We start from the raw sequence: 23,039 nt of genomic DNA on the forward strand, positions 1-23,039 counted from the left end.
GGAGGATTAAACCTTCATCTTTGTCCCATAAATCACAGCATCAGCTACATTTATTTTGATGGATGGTCTGGACTCTACTGACAATATTTTATCTCTGGAAGCACCTGCAGCCTGTGCCCTGATGTGCAATTTCTTTTCACTGCTAAGCCGAGAGCGGCATTGAGCGCAATCTGCTTGGAGGACTCCCCACGGGTTTGCTATCCCAAGACCATGCCAGAAACCAAACCATCACCAGCAACCCACATTCAGGGCAAGTGCAAAGGCAAAGGGCAGATGGGAAGCCAGAAATGTCTTCTCTCTCCAGGAGAGCTCATGGGATTTGCTCTCCACAGCATCATACTGGCCAGGCCTTGAATAACTCAGTGCTGACTGAGGTGGGTAACTCTGTGGGCCACTGCCAGCCAGTGCTGCAGTACAAAGTAAGGGCTCCAGCATCCCCTGCTGTGTGCAGCGTCCTAATGTGGGAGACAAAAATACCTCCAGGGACACAGCAAAATGCTTTTTCTAGAACAAATAATCTGGAGATGCTGCAGAGGCTGATGCTCATCAGGCAGCTGTGGGGACCGACTCCAAGGCTCTCATCCTGCAGGCCAGGGGAGGACAACCGGCAGCATGTGGGCAAAGCCTGCCAGAGCTGCAGCAGGTCGCCTCATGGTGACCTCTCTCTACACCTCCTGCCCCATGTTTCCTTCTCGGGTGAGTCGTTTTCCTCATTAATCTTCCTGACTTCAGGCACTGGACGGTGGCCCCTCAGATGTTCCCATCCCGTGGGGCAGCTTGTTGCCCCACGTCCTTGAGCACCCCCAGCTACTCAGCCCACACTGTGGGTACAGGGCCACTGCCACCTACATCACTGCAGAAGGGTCCTGGAGCCTGCACAGCTCCCCCATTACTTCATTATCTTAGAGCTTTATATTAGTGCTGGAGTTATATTTAACTCCCCTGTGCATACCCTTTACCTCAGCATGTTTGGAGGACTCACTTGGGCTTACCACTCGTACCTAAAACCTGAACACAAAAATGACCTTCTCAAACCCTGCTTTCTGAACACTATCAGAAACCGATGGGCAGGGACAATGAGCAGAGGAATGCAAACCAGGTGCCAGCACAAGGAGCTAAGGAGACGCTTGCCTCTGTTCCACCTAAGCCCTCCCAGAGAGAGACAGCAATGGTAGAGGCAGCTGAGTGCTGCCCTCGCCCTCCCCCTACAGTGGCTGGTGGCAGCACAGGTGATATAAGAGCTGAAGCTCATTTACCTGTGATTAACCCGGGCCGGTGAGGGCTGCGCCCTGCTCCCACAGCTGAAGGATCTGTGCCTGGTAAGAGAGTCTGCCATGCCTGGGAAAATTTGGTCTGCTTTGTGCTTTGTCTTCAGGGCTTTGTGTGTTTGGATGTGCGGGGTGGTGGTGATGGCTCAGATGTGCTGTATGGGATGAAACAGTGCTGCTGTCAACGTTATTAATTAACAGTAAGTGCTAAAAGCTGGAACTGGGGAGCATGGGGAGGGCCAATGAGGCCGGGAGCAGAGCTGCAGTGATGTGTTGGCTGCAGGGCTGTGACCTGCGGGGGGGGTCTACCTCCGTGGCAGGCGCAGGGGAGTCCCCACAGGTGGTTGTGCTGGGACAAGCCCCAGCCAGCCTGGTCGCTATTACGGCTCTGTGAACACCGCCGGGGGAGAGGAGGCTGGGGCAGCTGCGCCTCGGTTATCCCTGGGAGACAATCTCTGCTGGGGCAGGGACAGCGGCGGTATCGCACCTCCCCATCTGGTAGCTGGGGCACTGCTATCTGTGTACAGGAAAAAGCCCTTGCTGAAAAAAGAGGCCATTCATCAAGCAAGATATCTGCCTGCCCGAGGGAGGTGCCCTGAACTGCTTTCTTAGTTGTGCTTTTGGCACTAATTATCACCTAAAGTAAAAGAGATTGGGAGGGAAAATCTAACGCTTGTTACCAGCTTTATGAGGAACTACTGCAATGCCAAATGCAAACGTTTCACACGAGTGAAATCCCAGGCAGTACACCAACCACGGGAAGCTGAAGACGTCAGCTCAAAACAGCTGATGCGTGCCCAGCCTCCCTGCCTGCTCTGCCCCGGGCACCCACTGTTGTCGCCTCTGGACCACAGACACACCTCTGCGCTGCCTGAGAGTGGCCATTCTTGTGTCCCAGAACCTTTTTAATTCAATACAAATCCAGACTTAGCAGCTGTGCCCCTAGGGCAACACTGCTTAGCCAAGGTCTGCCTGAAACTGGAGGCAGCATAGTAGCTTCTGATAGCAGCTATCAGCCAGGCTACATCTTTTATGTGACCATATAATCAGTCAGGGTTGGAAGGGGCCACAAGGATCATCTAGTTCCAACCCCCCTGCCATAGGCAGGGACATCCTAACCTAGATCAGGCTGGCCAGAGCCCCATCCAGCCTGGCCTTAAACACCTCCAGGGACAAGGCCTCAACTGCCTCCCTGGGCAATCCATTCCACTCTCATGGTGAAGAACATGGTCAAAGCTTTGACATCTCTGATGTTGCCTGCAGGTTTAGGCTCCTGGTGATCTTGTTGCAGTCTCAGAGAACTGGTGCTTAAGGTTTTCTGCCACTGGACAAGCACAGGAGTTTGAACAAGATGCTTAGTGCTTGCCAGGGTACTGTGACTCTCCCCTGCTGTGCTTGGCAGGAAGAGGTCGGATGAAAGATAGCAAAACGTTTTCCTATGAGCTTCTCTTGGCAGAGGATGCTTCCAAAATTTGCCAGTGATGTTGGCCCGAAAGGAATGTGGGCTGGGAGGCAAAAGGAAGGTTTGTGACCGTGGCAGGAGGCTTTATGAGATCTCTGCCCCACAGCAGAGAGACCCCTGCAAGGAGCTGCCGGTAAGCAAGGCTCATCGGCCTCTGCCCTGGCAGGATGTGCTGCCCCAGGCTGACTTGGCTGCAGAAGTGACTGTGCTCATTGCACATGTCCCTGGTGATGTGGGGACAAGGCCGGTGCATTACTCAAATTACTCGAGTCTCCCCAGTGGTGCAGGGAGATTCAATCTCGGCATGGCATTAAATCAAGTCTGTGACACAGATCAAAGGATACAGCTTTAATCGCCTCGTTAGGCCACAGACATCATTAGTTACTCATTATGATGTGTTGATAGCAGCGTGCTCTGTAGCGCAGTTATGTACACTGCTATCAGACATTTTTCTCATCAAGTGGGATGTCAATACCTTAACATCTTAATGAGTTACAGTCAATATCCATTGCAATAAAGCTTGTGTTTTCTCATGATTTCATCTACCCTTAGGGTTTTGATTAAAATGGCTGTTTTTTTTTTTCCCAGGTAATTGATTGAGGAATTATGGAAATGCTGTGCAGGAACAAGCATGTGCTGCTAGGCAGCCTCCAAAAACCTTAGATTGTCTCCGAGGGCTTTACAGACTACAAGGGAGTTTACCATTTTAATACAGGTTTTGGATATCATTGCTTGGTTCTTCCTTCCTGATCACTTGCCAGACAGTTTAAGTATCAAATAATCAAAATATCCAAGAGTGCAGTGAAAAAATATCACAAGCAAATCGTTGTTTTGCAAAGGTCTAGCAATGAGAACTGCTGCTGCTGCCAGGTGAGCACCGGTTCAGGTGAACGTGCAAAGTAGTGAGGTTTGCTGATTTACTGCATTAACAAAACATTCAGTTTCTGTCAGGGAGAGGAGAGCAGTCAGGACGAGCTGCACTACTATTTCAGGCTTAGGTTTAGCAAGTGTAAGTCCCCTGTTTTCCAAGCTAGAGCTAAGGCACCATCACTGGTTGCAGTTTCTTAACTTTTTCACTCTGGATGGACCAAATCTCTGATGTGCTTCTGATGGGAAGCACAGACACGGAGACCTTGATTATGACACATCTGCAGATAAGTATCTGACTGTGTGCAAGATCTTCCTTTAGCACAGCTACACTGCTCCTAGCTCTGGGATTTTAACACTGATTGGTAGCAGCTGCAGCTTTGCTGCTGCACTCTCTAGCTACATCCACCGAGCTTACCCCAAGCACCTTTTATTCCCTCTAATTCTGATGTGTCCAGGACCATTTCTGCTGTGTGGTTTCTCCGTGATCTTCCATGTCCTCTGCAATCAAGATGCCCTCAATGCTGCCTTATGTGCTTTGTTCAACCTTATCTGCCCACCCTGCAGCCATCGAGGAGGATGTGGAATTAGTCCCTGGAAACAGATGAGCTCCTAACAGGTAGGTTGCCTGCTTAGTTTGCCTCTCCTTTAGCCTTCCAGAAATATTGTCCACGTGGATTTTGGGCAGGCTTTTCTGTGCTGAATTCACAGGAACTCAGTGTGCTGTTAGCTTGCCACGCAGGATGAACAGCAATGCCATCCCAGTATGCTGTGCTCTGTGAAATATCCCAGTGTGTGGAGGAAAAGGAGGAAAAAGAGCAGAATTTAAAGCCTCAAGAAAGGAGGATGGCATTGCTGGACTGCCCCAACCTACAGTGCACTTGCCAGCAAAGCATACAGATCAAAATCTGCTGAGAGAAGTACCTCCAATCCAGAATCACTATATAAAGTGAAGAGCACAAACCAGATGAGAGAGGATGAGCTGCAAGTAGTGGAAAAACCTTCCAGTTACATTACCAAATCCCCAGATTCCCATCTTCTCAGTCCTCTGCTGCTCCCTCAGGAAGCAGCCTAGGTGGGCAGGGGTAGAGCCCTGTCTGAAACCCAGAGAGACACCCATTCCTGCCTTGCTGCAGCCCTTTTCCTTCCACTCACTGGGACAAATCCTGTCTCCACATAGGTCTTTCTTTGCCTGCACTTCGACTCATAAAATGTGTAAGGATGTTACTAAAATACAAGTAGACTCCCTTTTAAGCAAAGCTCTGTGATATTTGACACTTGTAATGGCAGAGAAGGGACTGCAGCTCGGGGCTGTAAAGCCACATTCAAAGTGCCTTTTATTTAAAAAAAGCTTCTTCTATACAGGGAAGGACAGCAGAGGTTTCCTGGATCTAATTTAAACCCTGGATTGGGCATTTCTTCACTGTTTATGGCAGTGAAAGGATTGTGGTTGCTGGATTTACAGGAACAAGAGAAAATTGGTCATATTCTTAGCAGTCACTTAAAATAGAAAATGAGTTGTTGTGATTCATGTTGGAAAACATCAACTGTTTCCACTGCCCAGCTCAGTAGCCTGGAAAGGGCGAATCCCTGGCAGAGTCCAGCCATGCCGAGAGCAGGCAGGAGCCCGGGGGTGCAGGTGGCTGCCCTGCTGCCAAGGGCTTGGGGTGTTGGGGTAACCCTTCAGTGACCTGTCTGTGCTGCTCTGCCCAGCACAGGCCTAAGCTACGGGGACCAGGTGCTGCAGTTCAGGAGCGGGTACAGAAAGCAAAAGTCCCTCGACTTTTGCAGAAGAGTATGGCCCTCAATGCATGTGGAGGGTCAGTGTCACACTGATGGGGGGGGTCACCACCCCAGACTGGCTCTTCCTCAGGACATCACAGCCCATAGGGCTCCTCAAGCCCTTTTCTGAGAGCTAGGCTTGGGTTGCCTGGCGTATGAGGGATTTCCTTGCAGGATTGCACACCGAGGTAAGGCAGTGCACAATTACCACCAGCAGGACTGATTTCTCCAGTTACCCAACCTGTCAAGATCTCTGGAGTCCCAAAGTGAGTCAACAAGATAAGAAATCTGCTTAGGAAATATTCTGGATGGAAGCCCAAAGGTAAAACAGGGTTACAAGTGTTCCTTCACACATGAAGGGAAAGACATTGTCTCTCCTTTATGTGCAGACCTCACCCCATGCCTTCAACAGCACAGGGAAGCGTTGCACATTCATTCAGAACAGAAACGAGCAGATGAGGAGCTGGAGGCAGAAACAGAAAAGGCGACACGGGGAAAGCACAAATATTCTGAGAGCTGAGACACTTCAGGGCCTGATTGGTGCTGGAGTTGTGCAGAGCGACTGCAGGAGTCTGAGGCTCTGTGCCCGAGAAGGATCTCCCACACAGAGAAGGACGTGCAAGTGGCTCCTGGCTGCCCCCTGCCAGCCCCTTGCAGCAGACTGGAGATGACTAAGCTTAAAGCTATTTCTCCATAAAGGAAATAAGCTCACTGCGGGGTGCTGGGAGCAGGTGGAAGCCAGGCCCTTTCCATGGAAGGCACCTACAGGGCTGCAGAAAGCAGTCTCCAAACAGGAAAGACTTCTGCACTTGGGATGCGAAGGACAACGACAACCTAGCAGCTGCCCTGGAGACTGAAGCTGGCTCCTCTCCCAGGGGCCATCCAGCATCCCGGCTTCCCAGCCCACAGCTGTCTGCTCCTGGGGAGGCAAAGGTCTGTTGAAGGAGATGGTTCTGCTGGGCCAGGAGTGCAGCTAGAGCAGCATCCCTCTGTGCACAGCTCGAATAGGTGATGATTCACGAGTGGAAGAAGCTAGGGATGGGCTGCAACCACAGCCCCATCTCTGCCAGCCAGCTTCAGGAGTTGGATGTGGATCAGATGTTTTAGCAGGCTTCTTGTACTACAGCTCATATAAGCCAAATCCCTGATTCATGAATGGAACCTTTTGCAATGAGTTTACATCCCTAATGATGAGCATATATTATATTTATAGGGTTTTAAAAGACTGTAAAGTACAAGCCTGACTGGAGAACAGTCCTGTGAGGTGCTGGCCTCACCCAGCTTCTGATCTGTTCACAGACCTGTCCTCCATGGAAGTCCTTTTTGGATGCTCACAGGAACAGCTTGTCTTCAGATATGTGAGTAGCTGCTCCCAGTTTTACCATAAAAATAGCCTTTCCCTGAAGTCTCACCACTAGAAGCACACAAGCAAGAATGGGGACTCTGACTTGGTAGAGTGATCTGTTGTGCTTATTATGACAGTCTGAAGTAAAACCCTCATGATGGTAATCCCTAAAATCTTCAGAACCAAAAGGCACATAGCCCATGGCAAATTCTATCTTCAGTTGTAATTCTTTGTCACTGAAAATCAGTTTGGTGAGTTTTGAGGGTTTTCCATCCTGATAATAATGTTTGGGATTAGTAATGTTTTTCTCAAGTTGGTCAAGGTTTGCATCTGCCTCTGGAGAGAGAAATTAGAGGCCAGTGTGAGGCTAACTAGGCAGGCTTTCAACTAACTTCAGTGGGCTTTGCATCAGCTGGCTGCTGGTGGCTTTTTCAGCTCCACTGGCTTCTGAAGGAGGCCTGGCTAGAGCAATTAGCTCACAAGAAGCATCACCCACAACCAACAGAAATTATATGTTCCTTATCTTTTTAATTAGTGTATATATAATGTTAATGATATATTATCTATATGTTAATTTTAAAGGACTATTCTGATGTCAGCCTTGCTTAGGTAGGGTCATATGCATTAAACCCAGATTTTAAGTCCCTGAAGAGTTATACTACCCTGCTTCTTCAAAGCACCTGACCTTGGAAAGTGTTTTAGATTGCTCCTTTTTTATGCTTCACTTATTTTTTTTACATTGTGTCTCACTTGGCAAACACTAAATTGCAGGAAGTCATGTGCAATGAGGGACAGAAACAAGTTCACTTTACTTAGCTATTAGTATGGTCATTGATGTGATGAAGAAGAGAATTACAGCAACTAAAATGCTGGAGGGCACTCTTAACTTCCATCTAGGGCAGGATCCCTGAGATCAGGAACATGTGCTCATGTATTCCTCTGCTGGGATCACTTCAGCATTCTGTCCCTTTTTCCCGAGCTCAGTAGTCATTTGTGAGCTGCTCACATGCTGTTTGATGTAGCCTCACCACACATCGCAGGAGAAATTCTGTCCCTGGTCCAGACAAGCACTGCTGAGACAGTGCAGGTCTTCAGGAAGTGGATCCTGGACAGCCTCGTGTGCCAGGAATAAAGCCTGAGCTCGGGCAGAGATCTCTAGGTGTTTCTAAAACAAGAGCAGTGTTACTGTGGAAGCTGCTGCTGGCTACCTCCAAAAAGCCTGTCTGAAGAATAACGCCTTCTGGGTGCTCCAGAAAGAGTCCCTGAGCCCTTGGTGTCAGTTTTCAAGGTGCTGGGTACCTGCAGCAGCATGCACGGTCCAGGGTGCAGGAAAGGGGTGGCTCTGCCTGCACTGCCACAGCTGGGCACCCCAGGGGGGTTTGCAGCCTGCCATGCACTGAGAGGAGATGTTCAGAATTGCAATCATTCAGTTAGTTCCAGGGCACATATGGAGAAGGGGCTGACATCCTGTGTCTCATGAGAACTGGTGACCAGACACTGGTGAACCAAGCCACAGGGGTGGCAATGTCAGTGGTCACTGTGTCCCCCGTTCCGAGAGCCGCAGGAGTCCTACCATCTACTGTTCCTACAGTGTAGTAACGAAAACTCAGAGCTGACTCCAGCCCCCTTTAATGCACCACTGTAAACTACAGCACCTCTACAATCCCCCCCCCAGGCTGCCTGCAAGTGGCACTTAGGAAAGAGAGAGGGAATAAAACATATATGGTAGTTGGATGTTTGCTGCCGGGTTTGTAAGGATTTCAGCCCAGAAATGCGTTGTGGGTAGGTATGGAGTGGGGACAGCACTCCTTGGAGGGCTGCCAACTGCTACGAGCCCTCCAGCCAAGTACCCTAACTGACATCTAAGGCAAGTTTGTATCTTCAGCAACCACACTGGAGGTGGAAAGGGACATGTGCGTGATCAGAGGTATGACAGTGAGACCTGGGGAAAGCAGAGTTAAAGAGAGACGCCAAAGCACAGGTTTGAGACTCATGGCTGCCTCTGAGCTGCGGCAGGAAGCTGGGGCAGCTCTGTGATTAGATCTAAACAGTGCTGAGCTGTGTTCATTGTCCTGCTGCATGGGGTTTTAACCAGAAACAGAAGCCTGAATCACCAGAAATGTTCACAGACTGGAAATACCACCGTACACTGTAGTGCTGAAGAATTTCATATCATTGTGTTTAATCAAAACAGAGCAGCCTGGCACCTTGAACACCACCAGCCAAGTGCATTTCTTCATCGCAGCATGCTGATGGGCAGCAGAGCTGCAGAAATCGGTGCCCCACACAGCCCTGCAAACCAGGTTTCCTGGCGGGACGTGAGCTGCCAGGACTCGTCCGGGCTCAAGTGACAATGCATCCGTCAGGTGAGACTTGAAAAATGTGGATTGGAAACAGTTCTTGTCAAAAAGTGAGTGATGAGGAACTCGTGGTGTTTTCCCAGCTGCAGACTCAATCGGCAGTGTTGCTGTAGCATCTTTCTTAGGCACTATTCCAGCAAAACACTTGAGTATGTGCTTAATTAAATCACGGGAGAAGTTTAAAGGGCTTGAAAGCATGCAGCTAAATGCTTTGCTGGGGACTTAATATTAATGCCTCAGTTTCCCTTCTCCCACACAGAGAAAGAAATATTTACTTCCCATACAGAGTGCTGACAAGCTTAATTCAATCTTACTTGTAAAGTGCCTTGTAGGCCTTAGGGAAAAGGTGCTATAAAAATCAGAATAGTATTCTGCATTCCCTGGCAGCTTTATACACCATCCTCCTGGTGATACATCTCCCTCTGGCTGACAGCATGAGCAATTAATACACATAAACCAAAAGAGGCTGTTTGGAAAGCCTGTGCTCCATGCAATCTACCAACACCTGGTGACAAATCCACAGCTGAAAAGATGGAAAAATCAGTGGGTTTAGGAAGGTTTAGTGGGGAAACGTGCATGCATGTGACTTCAGAGCAGCAGCAGGAACAGAGCTCTTTCTCCAGTAATGTATTTTTCATTCCTCATCCTCTTTTATAGCCTTTGCTATTAATTTTTCAGTTGTCCTGGCCTTTTATAAGTTAGCAAACTGTACTCTTACACTGTTCTCTTATTTCAAATTTTCTTGACTGGATTGAAAGGAATCTGGAACCGACCTCAGAGGCAGCCGTAGTTAAATGAAGTCAGGGGAACTGCTGCCAAGGAGAGGCCTGTGAGCAAAGCCAGCATGGGAGAGGTTAGGGAAAGGTTTATTTTTGGAAAATCCAGATTATAATTTAGAACAACCCTCTAATTGTGATTCTGCATTCATACACGTTGAAAATACAGCTCAGTGCCGAGCATCCCAAGCAACACACATCCGCCACAAAGTTGCCTGGCACCAGCACAGCTGCTGGATATTATGGCAGTCTTTAATGCTGGCTTTTCATGCATCGACACACAAGTGTACTGTAAGGCCTGCTCCTGTGCCAAAAGTGAGTGAAAAGGTATTGCCTCAAACTGTCTCCCCAGATAAAAACCAAATGACTGAAAAATTGAAGCTTTTCACTGGTAGTCATTGTGACTCCTCATTTCCTGCCTATATTTCTGAACACTGTGTTCTGGCTGAACCTTTTTTTCCTCCTATTTTTGTTTTCTTTTAATGACAAGTGATACTTAAACTAGCACAGAGTAAAGACTAAGGCTCACAGCTGGTCCCCTGGCATTTTTAATGTTTTCTGCATATTTAATTTGCCATATTACTAGGATGAAAATTAGTGTTACCAAATGTCTTGAACATCTGACAAAGTAACAACAGCAAGTCAGGCATTGGTGATTTATTGATTTGTTTTAAATGAAAATATGGATATTGTCACCTCCCTTCTCTGTTTGTCCTTGCATTTCCTCCTCATGGAAATACCATTTCCTCTTCTATGCCTGCTGCAAGTGGCATACAATGGAGCCTCATTACTCAAGAGAAACTCTACCTGCCATGAAAAATAAATAATTAATATCCAGCCATTTCAGTAGGTAAATATTGCCTCATTCCTATGCATCAAGCAGTCAGTGTTCCACATCTGGCAGCAATCTCCTCTGGGGGTTCAGCCCCTTGAAAGTCCTCTGGCACGAAACCTCAATATGCTAACAATGTTGTTTGTCACTCCCCAGTACTGTCCTGGGACAAATGGGAAGGGGTCAATTGGGATATGAGTCCCTACCACCTGCTCTGGCTGATGGGTTGGTGTGAAGGATGGAGGAACTTTATAGCCAAACTACACATCCACTGCCCTCATGGACTCTTCTGGAGCTATAGCTTCTGTGTGCTCTGGGCAGACATTCACTTTCTGCTCCAGCCATGTTTTTTTCTTTAGTTCAACTGAGCTTGGTTTTATGACAGCTGACTTGATACATGGCCTGGGAGTTTTACACAAATACTCTGGAGGGATGAAATGTTGTTTAGCTTTCATTGAAAGAGAGAACAAAAGCAGACCTCTCCACTCTGGATCCTCCAGCTCCACAGTTCTGAGATCAGTGCTGGCAGTGCTGCCCTGGCAATTCCTAGCAACTGTGGGTAAGAATAGAATCTGGAGGGTCAGTGAAGACTAGGACTGTCTGGTCAGACCTGATCATCCTTGCTCTTCTGTCTATATTCAGCAGTTTATCTATAGCTTTATGTATTTTCTCCTTCTTTCTTCACCCCTGGTTTGACTATTTTTCTCCTTGTAACTGTACTACTGAAAAACTATATTCCCTCACCCAGAGAAGTGCAAGGGAATCTCTGAGTTTTCTCTTCAATACAGAGTGTATCTTAGTAGTTTTAAATTAAAAGAGGGTAAATTTAGACTAAATATTTCAGGCATTGGAATGGGCTGCCCAGGGAGGTGGTGGAGTCACCAACCCTGGATGTGTTTAAAAGTCTTTTGTATGTGGTGCTTGGGGATATGGTTTAGGCTGCACCTAGCAGAGTAGGGATATCAGTTGGACTTGGTGATCCCGAGGGGCTTTTCCAAGCTGAATGTTTCTGTGATGAGGAAAACTGTTTTGCAATGATGGTGGTGAAACACCGGCATGAGTCGTCTGGAGAGAGGGCAGATGCTTTATCCCTGGAACAATCCCAGGTCAGGTTGGATGGGGCTCAGAGCAACCTGATCTAGCTGATGTCCCTGCTCACTGCAGGGGGTTGGACTAGATGACCCTGAAATGTGTCTTCCAGCCCAAACCACTCTCTGATTCTCTGTATGCTGTGTGCAGCTCAGGTACTTTGTTTTGTAAATAAGTGTTAGTTTATTGCTTTACTAGGTAATATGTACAAGAAAGCACTGATCAGCACTGATACTTTTGATGTTTGAGTAATGATGGGACAAAAAAAGGCCAGCACCTCAGTTTGGATGTCATTTGTAAATCATTCAGTGTGAAACTTCTGCTGAAGTTTGAGGAGTAGAGTGTGTCAGATAGTGTGGCTTTGGCTTGTGTAACAAGCACAGGCTTAATCTCTGCTAATGCTATCCAAGCATTGTCGAGCTGGTGTTATACAACCACCTGGAATTGCTGCCAGATGCCTATTGTGCAGGTGGAGGACACTGCTATCATAAGGGAGAGTTCCGCAGTGCAAACAAAGCAGTGCTCCTGGTCACTGCACAGTGCTCCTGTAGAGGGAAATGGAAACAGGAACAGCCAGGTGGGTGCATGGTGTAACATGAGCAGTGGTGGTGGTAGAGTCCCCAGGTGTCCCACAGCAACTTTAGTGCCCGGGCAGCCACACTGTCCATGTCAGCATGACTCACCTCTGCTGTGCAGGACTGAGTGTGGTTTGGCCATGCCAAATGGCTGTCACAAAGACAAATTTCCATTGCGATGAGGACCCAGCTTCCAGATTTCTAAACGTAAAGGAGGTGAAACCAGAAGGCAGATAACAGAGCAATGATGAAGACTTGAGTGCTACAGTGACCAGAGTCACAGTAGAAACAGAGAAAAGCAACTTAAAGTCATAGCATCACAGAATGCTTTGGATTGGAAGGGACATTTAAAGGTCATACAGTCCAACCTTCATGCAGTGGGCAGAGATGTTTTCAACTAGAGCAGGATGCATGGAGTTCTGTCCAACCTGACCTAGAATGTTCCCAGGGATGGAGCATCCCTCATTTCTTTGAGTATCCTGTTGAAGTGTTTCACAGCCATTACTGTAAAAAGAAATTATCTCCCTATATTTAATGTAAATCTACCCCTTTTAGTTTGAAACCATCACCCTTATCCTTTGGCCACAGACCCTGCTAAAAAGATTGTCTTAATTTTTATTATAGGTCCCCTTTAAATACTGAAAGGCCACAACATCATCTTCCTGGAGCCTTCTCTTCTCCAGACTGAACAACCCCAACTCAGCCTGTCCTCCTCACAGCAGAGGTGTTCCAGCACTCTGACCAGTTTGTGGCCTCCCCTGGAAATGATCCAACAGGTCCGTGTTCTTCTTGTGCTGAGGGCTGCAGAGCTGGACCCAGCACTGCAGGTAGGGTCTCACCAGAGCAAAGTAGAGGAGCAGAATCCTCTCCCTCAACCTGCTGGCCATACGGCTTTGGATGCAGCCTAGGATACAGTTGGCCTACTGGGCTGTAAGTGCACATTGATGGCTGATGTCCAGATTCTCATCCACCAATACTCTCAAGTCCTCCTCTGCAGAACTGCTCTCAATTACATCATCCCCCAGCTTGTATTAATTCTGGGAACTGCCCTGGTCCAGGTGCAGGACTTTGCACTTGGTCTTGATGAACCTAATGAGGTTCACAGGGATGCACTTCTCCTACCTGTCCAAGACCCTGTGGATGACATTCCATCCCTCAGGTCTGTGAGCTCCACATAGTTCATGGTAGGAAGTATGTGCTCTTATTTAGAGCAGTCCTAAAGATGCTGCAGTCTACTGCAGCCTCCTAAGACAGTCCACAGCCTGGGAGCTCTGTGAGCTCTTTCCAGCTCCCCCACAAAGTCCCTTTCACAAGCATTTCAGCTAGTTTTTTTAAAGAAGGAAAAGGGGTGGGGGAAGACTCCAAGTCTTGGTATCATGCTTCTTTTGTTCCCCAAGGAAAAGTCTCAGAGCATTAAATGTGCAGAGCATTGCCTTGGTGAAGCAAAGCTGAGGAATAGCTTTAAATTTGCCCCATATTTGTTGCTGGAGCATTACTGGTGGCAGCTGATGACAGTTTGCCACTAGCTCCAAACAGTGGAAAAAGTCATCTCAATGACAGCAAAGAAAAGGACAAAACCCCTCTTTTCCTTAATGTCAGATCAAGGAAATGGACTCTTAGCACAATGGGTTGTGACTAGGGCTCTGATTATCATGTGTGCAAATCCCACACAGATTGGATGCCAAAACTGCAATGCTTCTTTGTCATTTCAGTTGAGAAGGAGAACAAATTCATCTTTTCTTATTTTTTTAAGCAATAAACAATTAACTTTGGAGCAAGGGCTTTGACTGCTATCTCTATGATGTCAGCTTTACATTGATGTAATTCTATAGACTGGTGGGATCATTGCTGCTTTGCACAAGTACAAGCAGGAAAACAATTGGGTTCTGTGTTTTGCAGGCAGTGAAGCTGCCCATGTGTTGTGCAAAGAAAGAAACTCAGTTAAACAACTTAAAGGGAAAATAAATTAATGAAGAAATTCAGCAGGAGCCAGAAGTGATATAAGCACAGATACAGCCACAGTGTGTGAACTGTATCACTAGTTTAAAATAAACCTAGCCTAATTAAGTAAAGATTGACTTTGCTATAAATAAGTATAGTGATCTCTCTCATTTCCAAGTTTTAATAGACATCCAAAGGTGAGCAACTTGATCTTACTGCAATTTTATTTTTAAGTACACATACTGTATTGCCTTTCCTTGAGACCCTTGAATGTCAGCTTCCTTTTCCCTTCACATGTTACAAAACATGAGAATAAATTAGCTGTAAGGATTAAAATCATAATTGAATCAGTGTGAAAGTAGCAAAGAAAGCACTACCTGATGTAGCCAGAGCTGAAATCGCAGCTTCTTCTGTATGAAGGGGAGTTGACCTTTGTATATGGGCCAAGGATTTCACCATTGATGACATTTGCCAGGCACAGATTTTTTTTTCTGCTTATTTTTTTACACAGTGAAGGACAATTAGGCCTTTCAGTGTTCAGCTTTTAATGGATTTTTTTTGGTCATAATTGCTATTGTGCTCTCACTTTTTGTCAGACTAAGGAAAAAAAAGAGAAACTGTTTTTTTTAGTTACAGTAAAGCTTACAAACACTGTGCTTGAGGTGAGAGATTTGGGCTTGGTCTTTATCAGAGGAGTTTTGGTGTATGAAGAGCCCAGCACTGATATAAATGACCCTGCCAACAAGTGAGGCGAGCCATAGCATTCTTTACTAAGGGCTATACAATTATAAGACAGCAGCAGGACACCATTAGTGGAATTTTGAGGAACACTTTTTAGCTAAAAAAGGTGAGCAGGCAGGGGAAAGAACAAAAACTGGGCATCAGTAAGACCTGAATATGGCTAACTTTCACATGTCTGTGTTGAGAAATCAGCCCTACGACCACACACGTCCCATTCTGTTCAATGTAATTTCCATTCAGCCTTTATTTTAACACGTAGTAGTATATGCCACTAAATGGCCATGGATATATTAGAAGGGCTCAGTGGCCAATAACTACCCAACTACATTTATTTAGAACAAGGCCATGGCAGTTTTGCAATAGCTCTGATATTTACTTAATAAGCCACAACTCACTGCCTGCTTTAGCCAATGATAGGCAACTTCTCTTGTAAACCAGGTATGTGGTTATGTTAAATATTGCCCTGTGTTTAGCAACGTGCTACTTTCCTGCCCTGCTCTAGTAGGAGTTGTGGTATTAATTTAGCCTGGGTGGAACTATAGGCTGGACTTCTTGTTCCAGCAAGGTAATTGCTTCTCTACATAAACGAATTATCCTTTACGTTTATAGCACCGGTGGAAAGTTGTGTGTAATTTCAGTGCGCTCAGCAGTGTAGCTGTAGTAATTCTTCAGTGTGCTGCAAACCTGCTTGCTGTGTCTCTCAGGTGCAATTGCTATGCCTGCAGAATGAGACATATGACAAGGTGGCCCTTTGAGGGGCTGCTGGCTCTGCTTCACCTGTATCTGTTGGACCCTTCTCAGAAATGAGTACCAATGCGAGGAAGGATGCACACTGGGTGAATGGGATGGCAAACCTGCAGACAGCCAGGTGGAAAGACTCGGCAAAAAAAGTCATTGCAGTACAAGCTCCACACAAGCAGCCAGTAGCCGTGGAGACATGCGAGGGCAAAGGCTGTGAATTTGAGTTCCGCTCTAGAGCAGAGCTGACTAAGGTGGGAGGAGCTGGCTGCGATGCGCTGCCAACTCGTTGGTATTGTGCTAAGCGATGACCCAGCTGCTGCAGCAGGAAGGGGAAAGTGAACAGAGCTAGCAGAGGCATCAGAAGTTGAACTTCATGACCACCTACCAGATGGAGTTACACCAGCAATTAATTCGGTGTGATTACTTGTACAGAACTGCGTTGGAAATTATTGCAAGATAGATCAAGCCATTAGCAATAGAAAAACAGGATTATAAAACTCTAAACACCACCTTCCAAGTGTTATGTCCTCACTTCTCACTGAAATTAACAGGAATAATATAAATGGGGCACTTGGATTCCAGCCAGATCAGCAAATTACTGGGGTATGTAGCTCTTAGATATACCTGCTCAAAATTAAGCTGGAAATGCAGAGTGGTGAGAGACAACCTAGACTGGAACAGTTCTCATGAACCTATCTTCTTAAAGCCTTCTACTATTGAGAATGTCTTGCTGTTTCTCTTGGCAAACATGTATCTCCAGCTTCTGTGCAGAGCCTGCTGTTGCTACAAAAAAAATTGAATTTAAATATAGGAATCTATATTCTAATATATTTCTATTTAAATATAGAAAACTATATTCTAATATAGATGTTTACCCAAGTCCTGGGTAAACATAACATAATATTAGCATTCATCAGTGAACTTGCACAATGTCCTTGAAGAAATATTGGTAAAAAGAACCACCAGACATTCCAGTCTTAGAATGAATATTACAGCCACAGAAAATATCTTCTATATAAATGACAGCAATTTCCCTCTCTTTCAGAAATTAATGATCTATTTGTAAGTAGCATTTTCAGTGCAGTACTGCCTGATGGGTCAAGTGCTGATGCAATGAGTCTTAACTGTTGTGATCTTACTGAGTAGGTATCTGCTGAGACAGAACAGGTGGTCAGTCTTTCTGTAAAGAAGAACCTTTTGGTACCTTTATCCTCATACTTCTACATTTCCATTATCAGTCCACTTCAGATGAGACAGAACTGTTCTCTTTTAGACCTGGTATCTAATTATGCATTAGAGATCAGTTACTAAAGAAGCACATGAGGTTTATGAAATATAATTTTAGGAGTTGTGCTAAACATAGAAGAAATTATACAAGTGACACAGGAAGAGCTTAATTTCTGTTGGCAAGCCCTGACACTGAGACCTTAGTCTCTGGAAGACAGACAGGAGAAATTCCATCCTGAGAGGTGCTAAGTGCCTGTTGCTGTTGCCAGAAGAGTGCAGAAGGCACAGGGTATCCCATGTGATCAGAGAACTTGAGGAGCAGCACTGGACAGGGACTGGGTTGCTTACAACTAAAAAATCTCCTGTATGTAAACACAGTTTAGTAGCAAACTGTGGAGTTCAGGAAATGATTTTTGGGGAGCGGGATAAGCTTTTCTTTTGAGATGAGTGCAATTACTGCTCTGTTTTGTTCTCATAGTACCCTCTCAGCTACGCTTCCAGTAAGAAAGTACTACTTGGAAAATGAAGGAACTTGAGAGCACACAGAGGGAAACAAACAAACAAAAAGCCATTTTGCTAAGTTTAAAAAGGGAATTCAGGAGAAAATAACAGAGTTAAGTAAGAGCATGGTAATAGCTATATATGTTTACTTTGAAAGTGCCAGTTAGTCACAAAATTAAGCAATAGTAGGAGCTATTTGAAAAGACACATTTCTCTAAGTTAGTAAGCAGCAGGGTCTAGCAGAAGAGCACTTGTTGATTTAAACTCATTACGTTTATTCACTCTCTTAAAAATATTTAGTACCAGGACCAAGATTTGTGTATTTCTAAGAAACAAAACTAAAATATTGTTATTCCTACTCTGTCCTAGATGATTTTCCACTGATAGGACAGGTTTTCTGTAGAATTAACTCCACTGACTTACTTGATACATTTATACTGGGAAGAGCTGATGTAATGGGAAAAGAATCGAGCCTGTAGGCCAAAGATTTTTTTTTTAAGTGTCTAAAATTAGGTGCCTAATTCCATAATTAGGAACTCAGGGCAGAATGGCTTTTAAAAATGCTCTGAATTGACAAATTTTGCTGAAGTCAGTGGGAGATGAGTTTTCCTCTCAAAATCAGGCTGCTTTGTATAAATGCCCAAATATTGTTATGGGCTAATGCTGGACATCTTTTATTCCTTATCCCTGCATATAACTGTATCAGCATGTGCTCAGCACACAGAGTTCTCATCACATAGTACTCTGTAGAACATAACTTGTTTCTATTTTAATGCTCTTTCCAAAGCAGTTACTACTGGTGACAGTTAAATTACAGTTGATTTTTCATAGGCTTTTCTAGCATATTTCAATTTTGTTTCATTGCATACTCTATTTTCTGACCTATTTCTAATTGTCTTCATCCTTTGGCTATAATGTTCTCCCACATGTGGTGGCTTTGTACCACAGAGGTGGCAGCCATGTCAAAAGCAGTTGTGTCACATCACTTAACAGACAGTAATTGTCTCCAGGAATTGCAGGAATCTTGATCTGCTACATCAGACATCACTTCTTTGACAGCTGAACCTAAAATACACCCTGCTCCAGGTTGCAGGGACTGTGCCAAATGCACAAAGTGTTGAAGCTCTGAAAGGAAACAGAGCCGTGGATTCTTCTTGATTTAGTTTTCTTTTGAATGTCATTATTATCTGGACAAGGCTTAAGTGACAACGCTGTGCTATGCTGCCCCAAGCTGGGATTTTTCTAAAATCTGATGACCTGTTTCAGCTGTGCTTCACAGGCAGGCAAAGTTCACTAGAGAAGAAAGATCTGATGTTTCAGGCAACGGAGGTTGAGTGGTCTTGTTAAGGTCTCCACTGAGAGTCTGTCACCCAAATTCATGCTTTTCAGTACCGTAGACTGTGCGCAAGAGCCACTTTGTATGTGTGCATACTGCAGCCTAAACTCTTACCTGTCTAGACACCAAAGTCAATCAACCATGAGACACAGACTGATAAGAAACCTGGATTTATCCCTGCTTGTGCTCCCAGAAGTACATGTTGGTCTAGTCTTGGCAATGTTCTGTTAGTGTTTCTAAGGTAATCCTGCTTTTGTGTGATGTGTAATGCAGCCCTGTGCTTTTCAGATGTTTGACATTGATGTTCAGCTCCTGAGGTCAGAAATGCATTTCAGTCCTGTCATTGTTCTCAAAAAATTTCCAAGTATGTGTAAGCAGAATCCCATGGTTGAAGCACCTTATTCCATGCTTTTCTCTGTGTATTCATAAAGCATTAATCATTTAGTTGGTGACTGAGAGGAAAGTTATGAGTTCAAGGACATTTTTAGCTGGTTTAGCCAAACTAAGCCTACCAGTTTGTTTTGAATTTTTATCCTTATCTTGCTTTTAATATCATATATGAATTATTGTATATTTGGATGTTTCTAATACTAGATTTTCTGTTCTGCTTTTTAAAGATCTGTTACATGGCTGTGTGTTCAAAAGGGAGATCATCCTTCTTTGTCTGAAATGAAACAGAACCTGAAGTATGTATCTTAGACATACATGTTGCTGTCTGAGTCCAGAAATGGTCTAGCTCAAGGGGAAGATGAGCATCAGACCTGGCTTACTCCAGACACGTCCCTTAGAAAATCCTTCTTTGTTTTCTAAGTAGTTTTCAGGCTGTCAGCTACATTACCCATTGGCTTGAACTCCTAAGAATTGTGAAGTAATGGGAAGCTGTGTATTTACTGTTTTGCTCATTAGTTAAGAAAACACTAGGGAAAAGGTGTGTTAGCAGAGTTTTCTTGGAAGTTCGGCCTATTTGTGTCTGGGGGGGGAAAAAGTATTTTGAAAGGTATTAAAAAAATACATAAAGCATAACAGTTAAACAGCTACAGTTGTAGTTAAACAGTAGAAAGACAGATTTTGGCTGTGAAACCAATATTAGAAAAAGCTACAAATTAATTTGCAATGTCTTACAGCAATAATTAGCAGCCTAAAGGATGTGACTTTTCATTAGGATGACTGTCATTGGTAGGAGGATCTGACAGGTGGCTGAATCATGTCCAGTGTAGTCATGCTCAACTTCACATATACATACATCTACAGTATTTATTGCTCAGTCAAATTCCTCCTTTTATAATCCTGGATTGCCACATTTGCAATTATATTGCATCCGGCAGAGAGCTCCTAGAACTGTAATTACCAAGCACATCTACAGCAGTCACACAGCAACAGAAGTGACACTCATGTACTTATGAATGTAATATCAAAGCACCGTATGAGATACCCTCCTACTTGCGAATGTGTTTCAGAGCATGACTGAAACGAGAGGTGTTTACAGGACAGTTTACTGTGACGCACCCGCTCAGCCTAATGATGTACAACTGATAAATGAAAGAGGGAAATGGGTGCAGTTTATATGTGGCAAACAATGGAGAATTTAGTGCTTTTAGGGTTGTATATTCTTTGCCACATCTTCAGTAGCTGCTTGTCTAGGTGCGAGAAGAGGACAGCTACACAGGTCCTAAGTGGGTGCGCATCTGCAGGGATCCTGGCACAGGATGGGAAGAGGACTAACCCATGCCCATTGTTTCTCTATAGAAAGGGCAGGAGACATGCATATATTATAAATCACGTCGTGGTAGGGGGTGAGTACCCCTCCGCAGGACTCAGTCTGTAAGATGGAAGTATTTGTAAACAATAATCACAGTGACAGAGAGCTGCCAGCAAAATGATCAAAGGTGCAGTGAAGTCTGTGTATATGCCAACTATAGGGCTGCATTAAAGCAAGAGTTGTCTGTATCATCTGTCTTCCTAGTCCAGCTCACCATAACAGAGCTGTCTGTGGGGCTTTCCCTGGCCCTAGCACAGTCTCCAGGTGTCTGTCAGGAGGCCGCTACAGCGACTCTAGCCTGCACAGACCTGGGCCCCTGATGAAAGGGATGCCTTATCATAGCTTGTGTCTCCGGCACTACCAGTGTACCTGCACGCAGGCAGAGCAGGCTTGGGGCGCTGAAGAGGTAACACCTGCGGGGAGGTTTGTGGTCGGCAGCCCAGAATCCTGGCTTGCTTTGCTGGGTGGCCACGGAGGCCTTGAAATGCGGGATGAGGCAAGCCCGTCCCTTCCGTGGAAACTTTGAATTCTTCTCGGTTAAGGTGATTGTGTAACTACAGTCCAGCTGAGGCTATTGTATCTCCGCGCTTAACAGTTATCAGTGTAAAGTGAGCGTCAAGCACAGCGCTGCCGGGCAGGGCAGTGCGCGGGTCCATGAGGAGAAAGCGCCAGGGCAGCGGCCTGCCCCGCGGCCAGGGCCACAAACAAGGCCTCCTTCACCTCTTTTGCAGCTCGTCTGGCCGGGCGGTGTGAGAGGGAGGGGGGCGCAGTTGATGCTTTGAATCACCGCTCAGCGGGCGCCTATATATACACACATCTGCCCCAACGGGCATGGGCACAAGTCCTTTTGGGAGTAGGGGGAGGCAAGGCGATAGCGCCCGTGCAGAGAGCCAGAGAGCGGCTAACGGCAGTGCGGGGAAGGTCCTTCGCGGGAGAGGGGCTGAAGTGCCGCGCCAGCCCCCGCCAGGTGAGTGAGGGGCTGCAGAGCGAGAACCTGCCTGCTAAATACTTTGAATGGGTCAAAAACTGGGAGTGGGAGGCTGCGGTGTAGGTAAACCGATAAACCACGGCAACGTCGTCCGCAGCGCGGTGTACCGCTGAAATACCGGCAGCCGGGCTCCCCGTTGGGCGGCTCAAGCCGCCGACTGCAAAGCCCAGCCGGGCCGGCGCTCTGCTGCCATGGCAACCAACTTGCTCGGCGGGCGGGCAGCCAGGCAGGAAGTGCGGGCAGGGGATTGGCCGCTGCGGCGCACGTGAGGCGGGCGCGGGGCGGGCGCGGAGCCGAGCGGGGTCCAGCAGCCCCGCAGGGCGGTTTGCTGCGTCCCCCGCTGTTACCGTGTCCGAGTGCAGCGGATCTCCCGCGGCTTGTCCCCCGCGGCCCAGCCACTCTGCCCTGCCCTACCTTACTTTGTCCAGCCCGCTGCTGGGCTGTGATGTGTGTGACCCGCTCGGCGGGAGGCGGAGAGTGCCTGACGGAGAGGAGGGGAGTTAGTCAGCGGCGAGGAGGAGGAAGGGCAGGAGGCAGAGCCATGGAGAGCAGTGCTCCGCGACGGCGGGAGGGGCGGGCTGTCTGACCGAGGCGAAGCGTGGAGGGGTACGGCCCCGCAGCCCGGGCGACAGCGGCGGGGTCGAGAATGAAGGTGCCGGGCAGCCCCCCGCCGCCAGCCGCCGGCCGGTGACGAGGCAGGGGCCGCGGTCTGGGGGTCCTGGCGGGGCGGGGTTCGGGGGTGCCACTCGCTGCCCTCCTTGGGGCAGGCGGGAGGGAGGGGACTCCGGCCGGGGCTGCCATCGCCCGGGGCCGCGGTGACTCAGAGCAGGGGGTGAGCCGAGGTCTGTTGTTGTGGGATCTTTTCCCTGGCAGGTTATAAATAGCCCCCGTCGGCGCCGTGTCACGGAAGGACACCGTGGCCGGGCACGGGGAGAGGCCGCCGGCGTTTAGGTCCCCCGGCCGGCCCCACCAGCTTGCCTGCCTGCCTGTCGGCCGGCCCAGCTGGAGCGACGGGGGCGGGCGAGCCCCGGCTGCGCGGCCGGCCCCCGGCTGCTTCTTTTTACACGGGAAAAATCGTTAATATCGCTAGCTGGAGGCAGCGACAGCCGGTCTTCGCAGGGAGAGCGGCAGAGCATTTCTGCTCCTTGCAGACCTCTCTGAGGAACCTGAGAAAATGAAGCCGGAACGAGGTAAGCCGTTTATCAAGATGTTTCTTTTGTTTCTAGGATTAGAAGTAGCCCAGTGTTCCGTTTCCGTGTTAACCGCTCTGTGCCCTTATCCTCTCCCCTGTCATTTCGAGGGGTGGGTGAATGACCATCTACCAGATAGCTTCTCGGGTTCAACTGGGGAAATGCTGGTGAGAGGGACACTGTCAAGTACCCACTGAAGGTGGTGAACAGCCCAGGCCCTGCCTGCCCTTCAGCTTTCCATTGTCTCAGTTGCATGGGA

The 23,039-nt window shown here is 47.1% G+C and overlaps 1 protein-coding gene and 1 long non-coding RNA gene across 2 annotated transcripts in view; both read left to right on the top strand.

Moving 5' to 3' along the window:
• The first annotated feature begins 4,048 nt into the window (after nucleotides 1-4,048).
• Nucleotides 4,049-11,428, top strand: LOC135182946 (uncharacterized). The gene is made up of 3 exons (XR_010305361.1): nucleotides 4,049-4,216; nucleotides 6,679-6,737; nucleotides 8,919-11,428. It is a non-coding gene; the product is annotated as an uncharacterized LOC135182946 (long non-coding RNA).
• Nucleotides 11,429-22,388: 10,960 nt separating this feature from the next.
• The window catches only part of ATOSA (atos homolog A), a 48,227-nt gene continuing 47,576 nt past the window's right edge, over nucleotides 22,389-23,039 (top strand). The window contains exon 1 of the mRNA XM_064157597.1: nucleotides 22,389-22,780. Coding sequence (XP_064013667.1) covers nucleotides 22,765-22,780 — 16 coding nt within the window. The 5' untranslated portion in view covers nucleotides 22,389-22,764. The remainder of the gene's footprint in view (nucleotides 22,781-23,039) is intronic.

Source organism: Pogoniulus pusillus, chromosome 17 (genome assembly GCF_015220805.1).
Source record: "Pogoniulus pusillus isolate bPogPus1 chromosome 17, bPogPus1.pri, whole genome shotgun sequence".
Taxonomy (NCBI): domain Eukaryota; kingdom Metazoa; phylum Chordata; class Aves; order Piciformes; family Lybiidae; genus Pogoniulus; species Pogoniulus pusillus.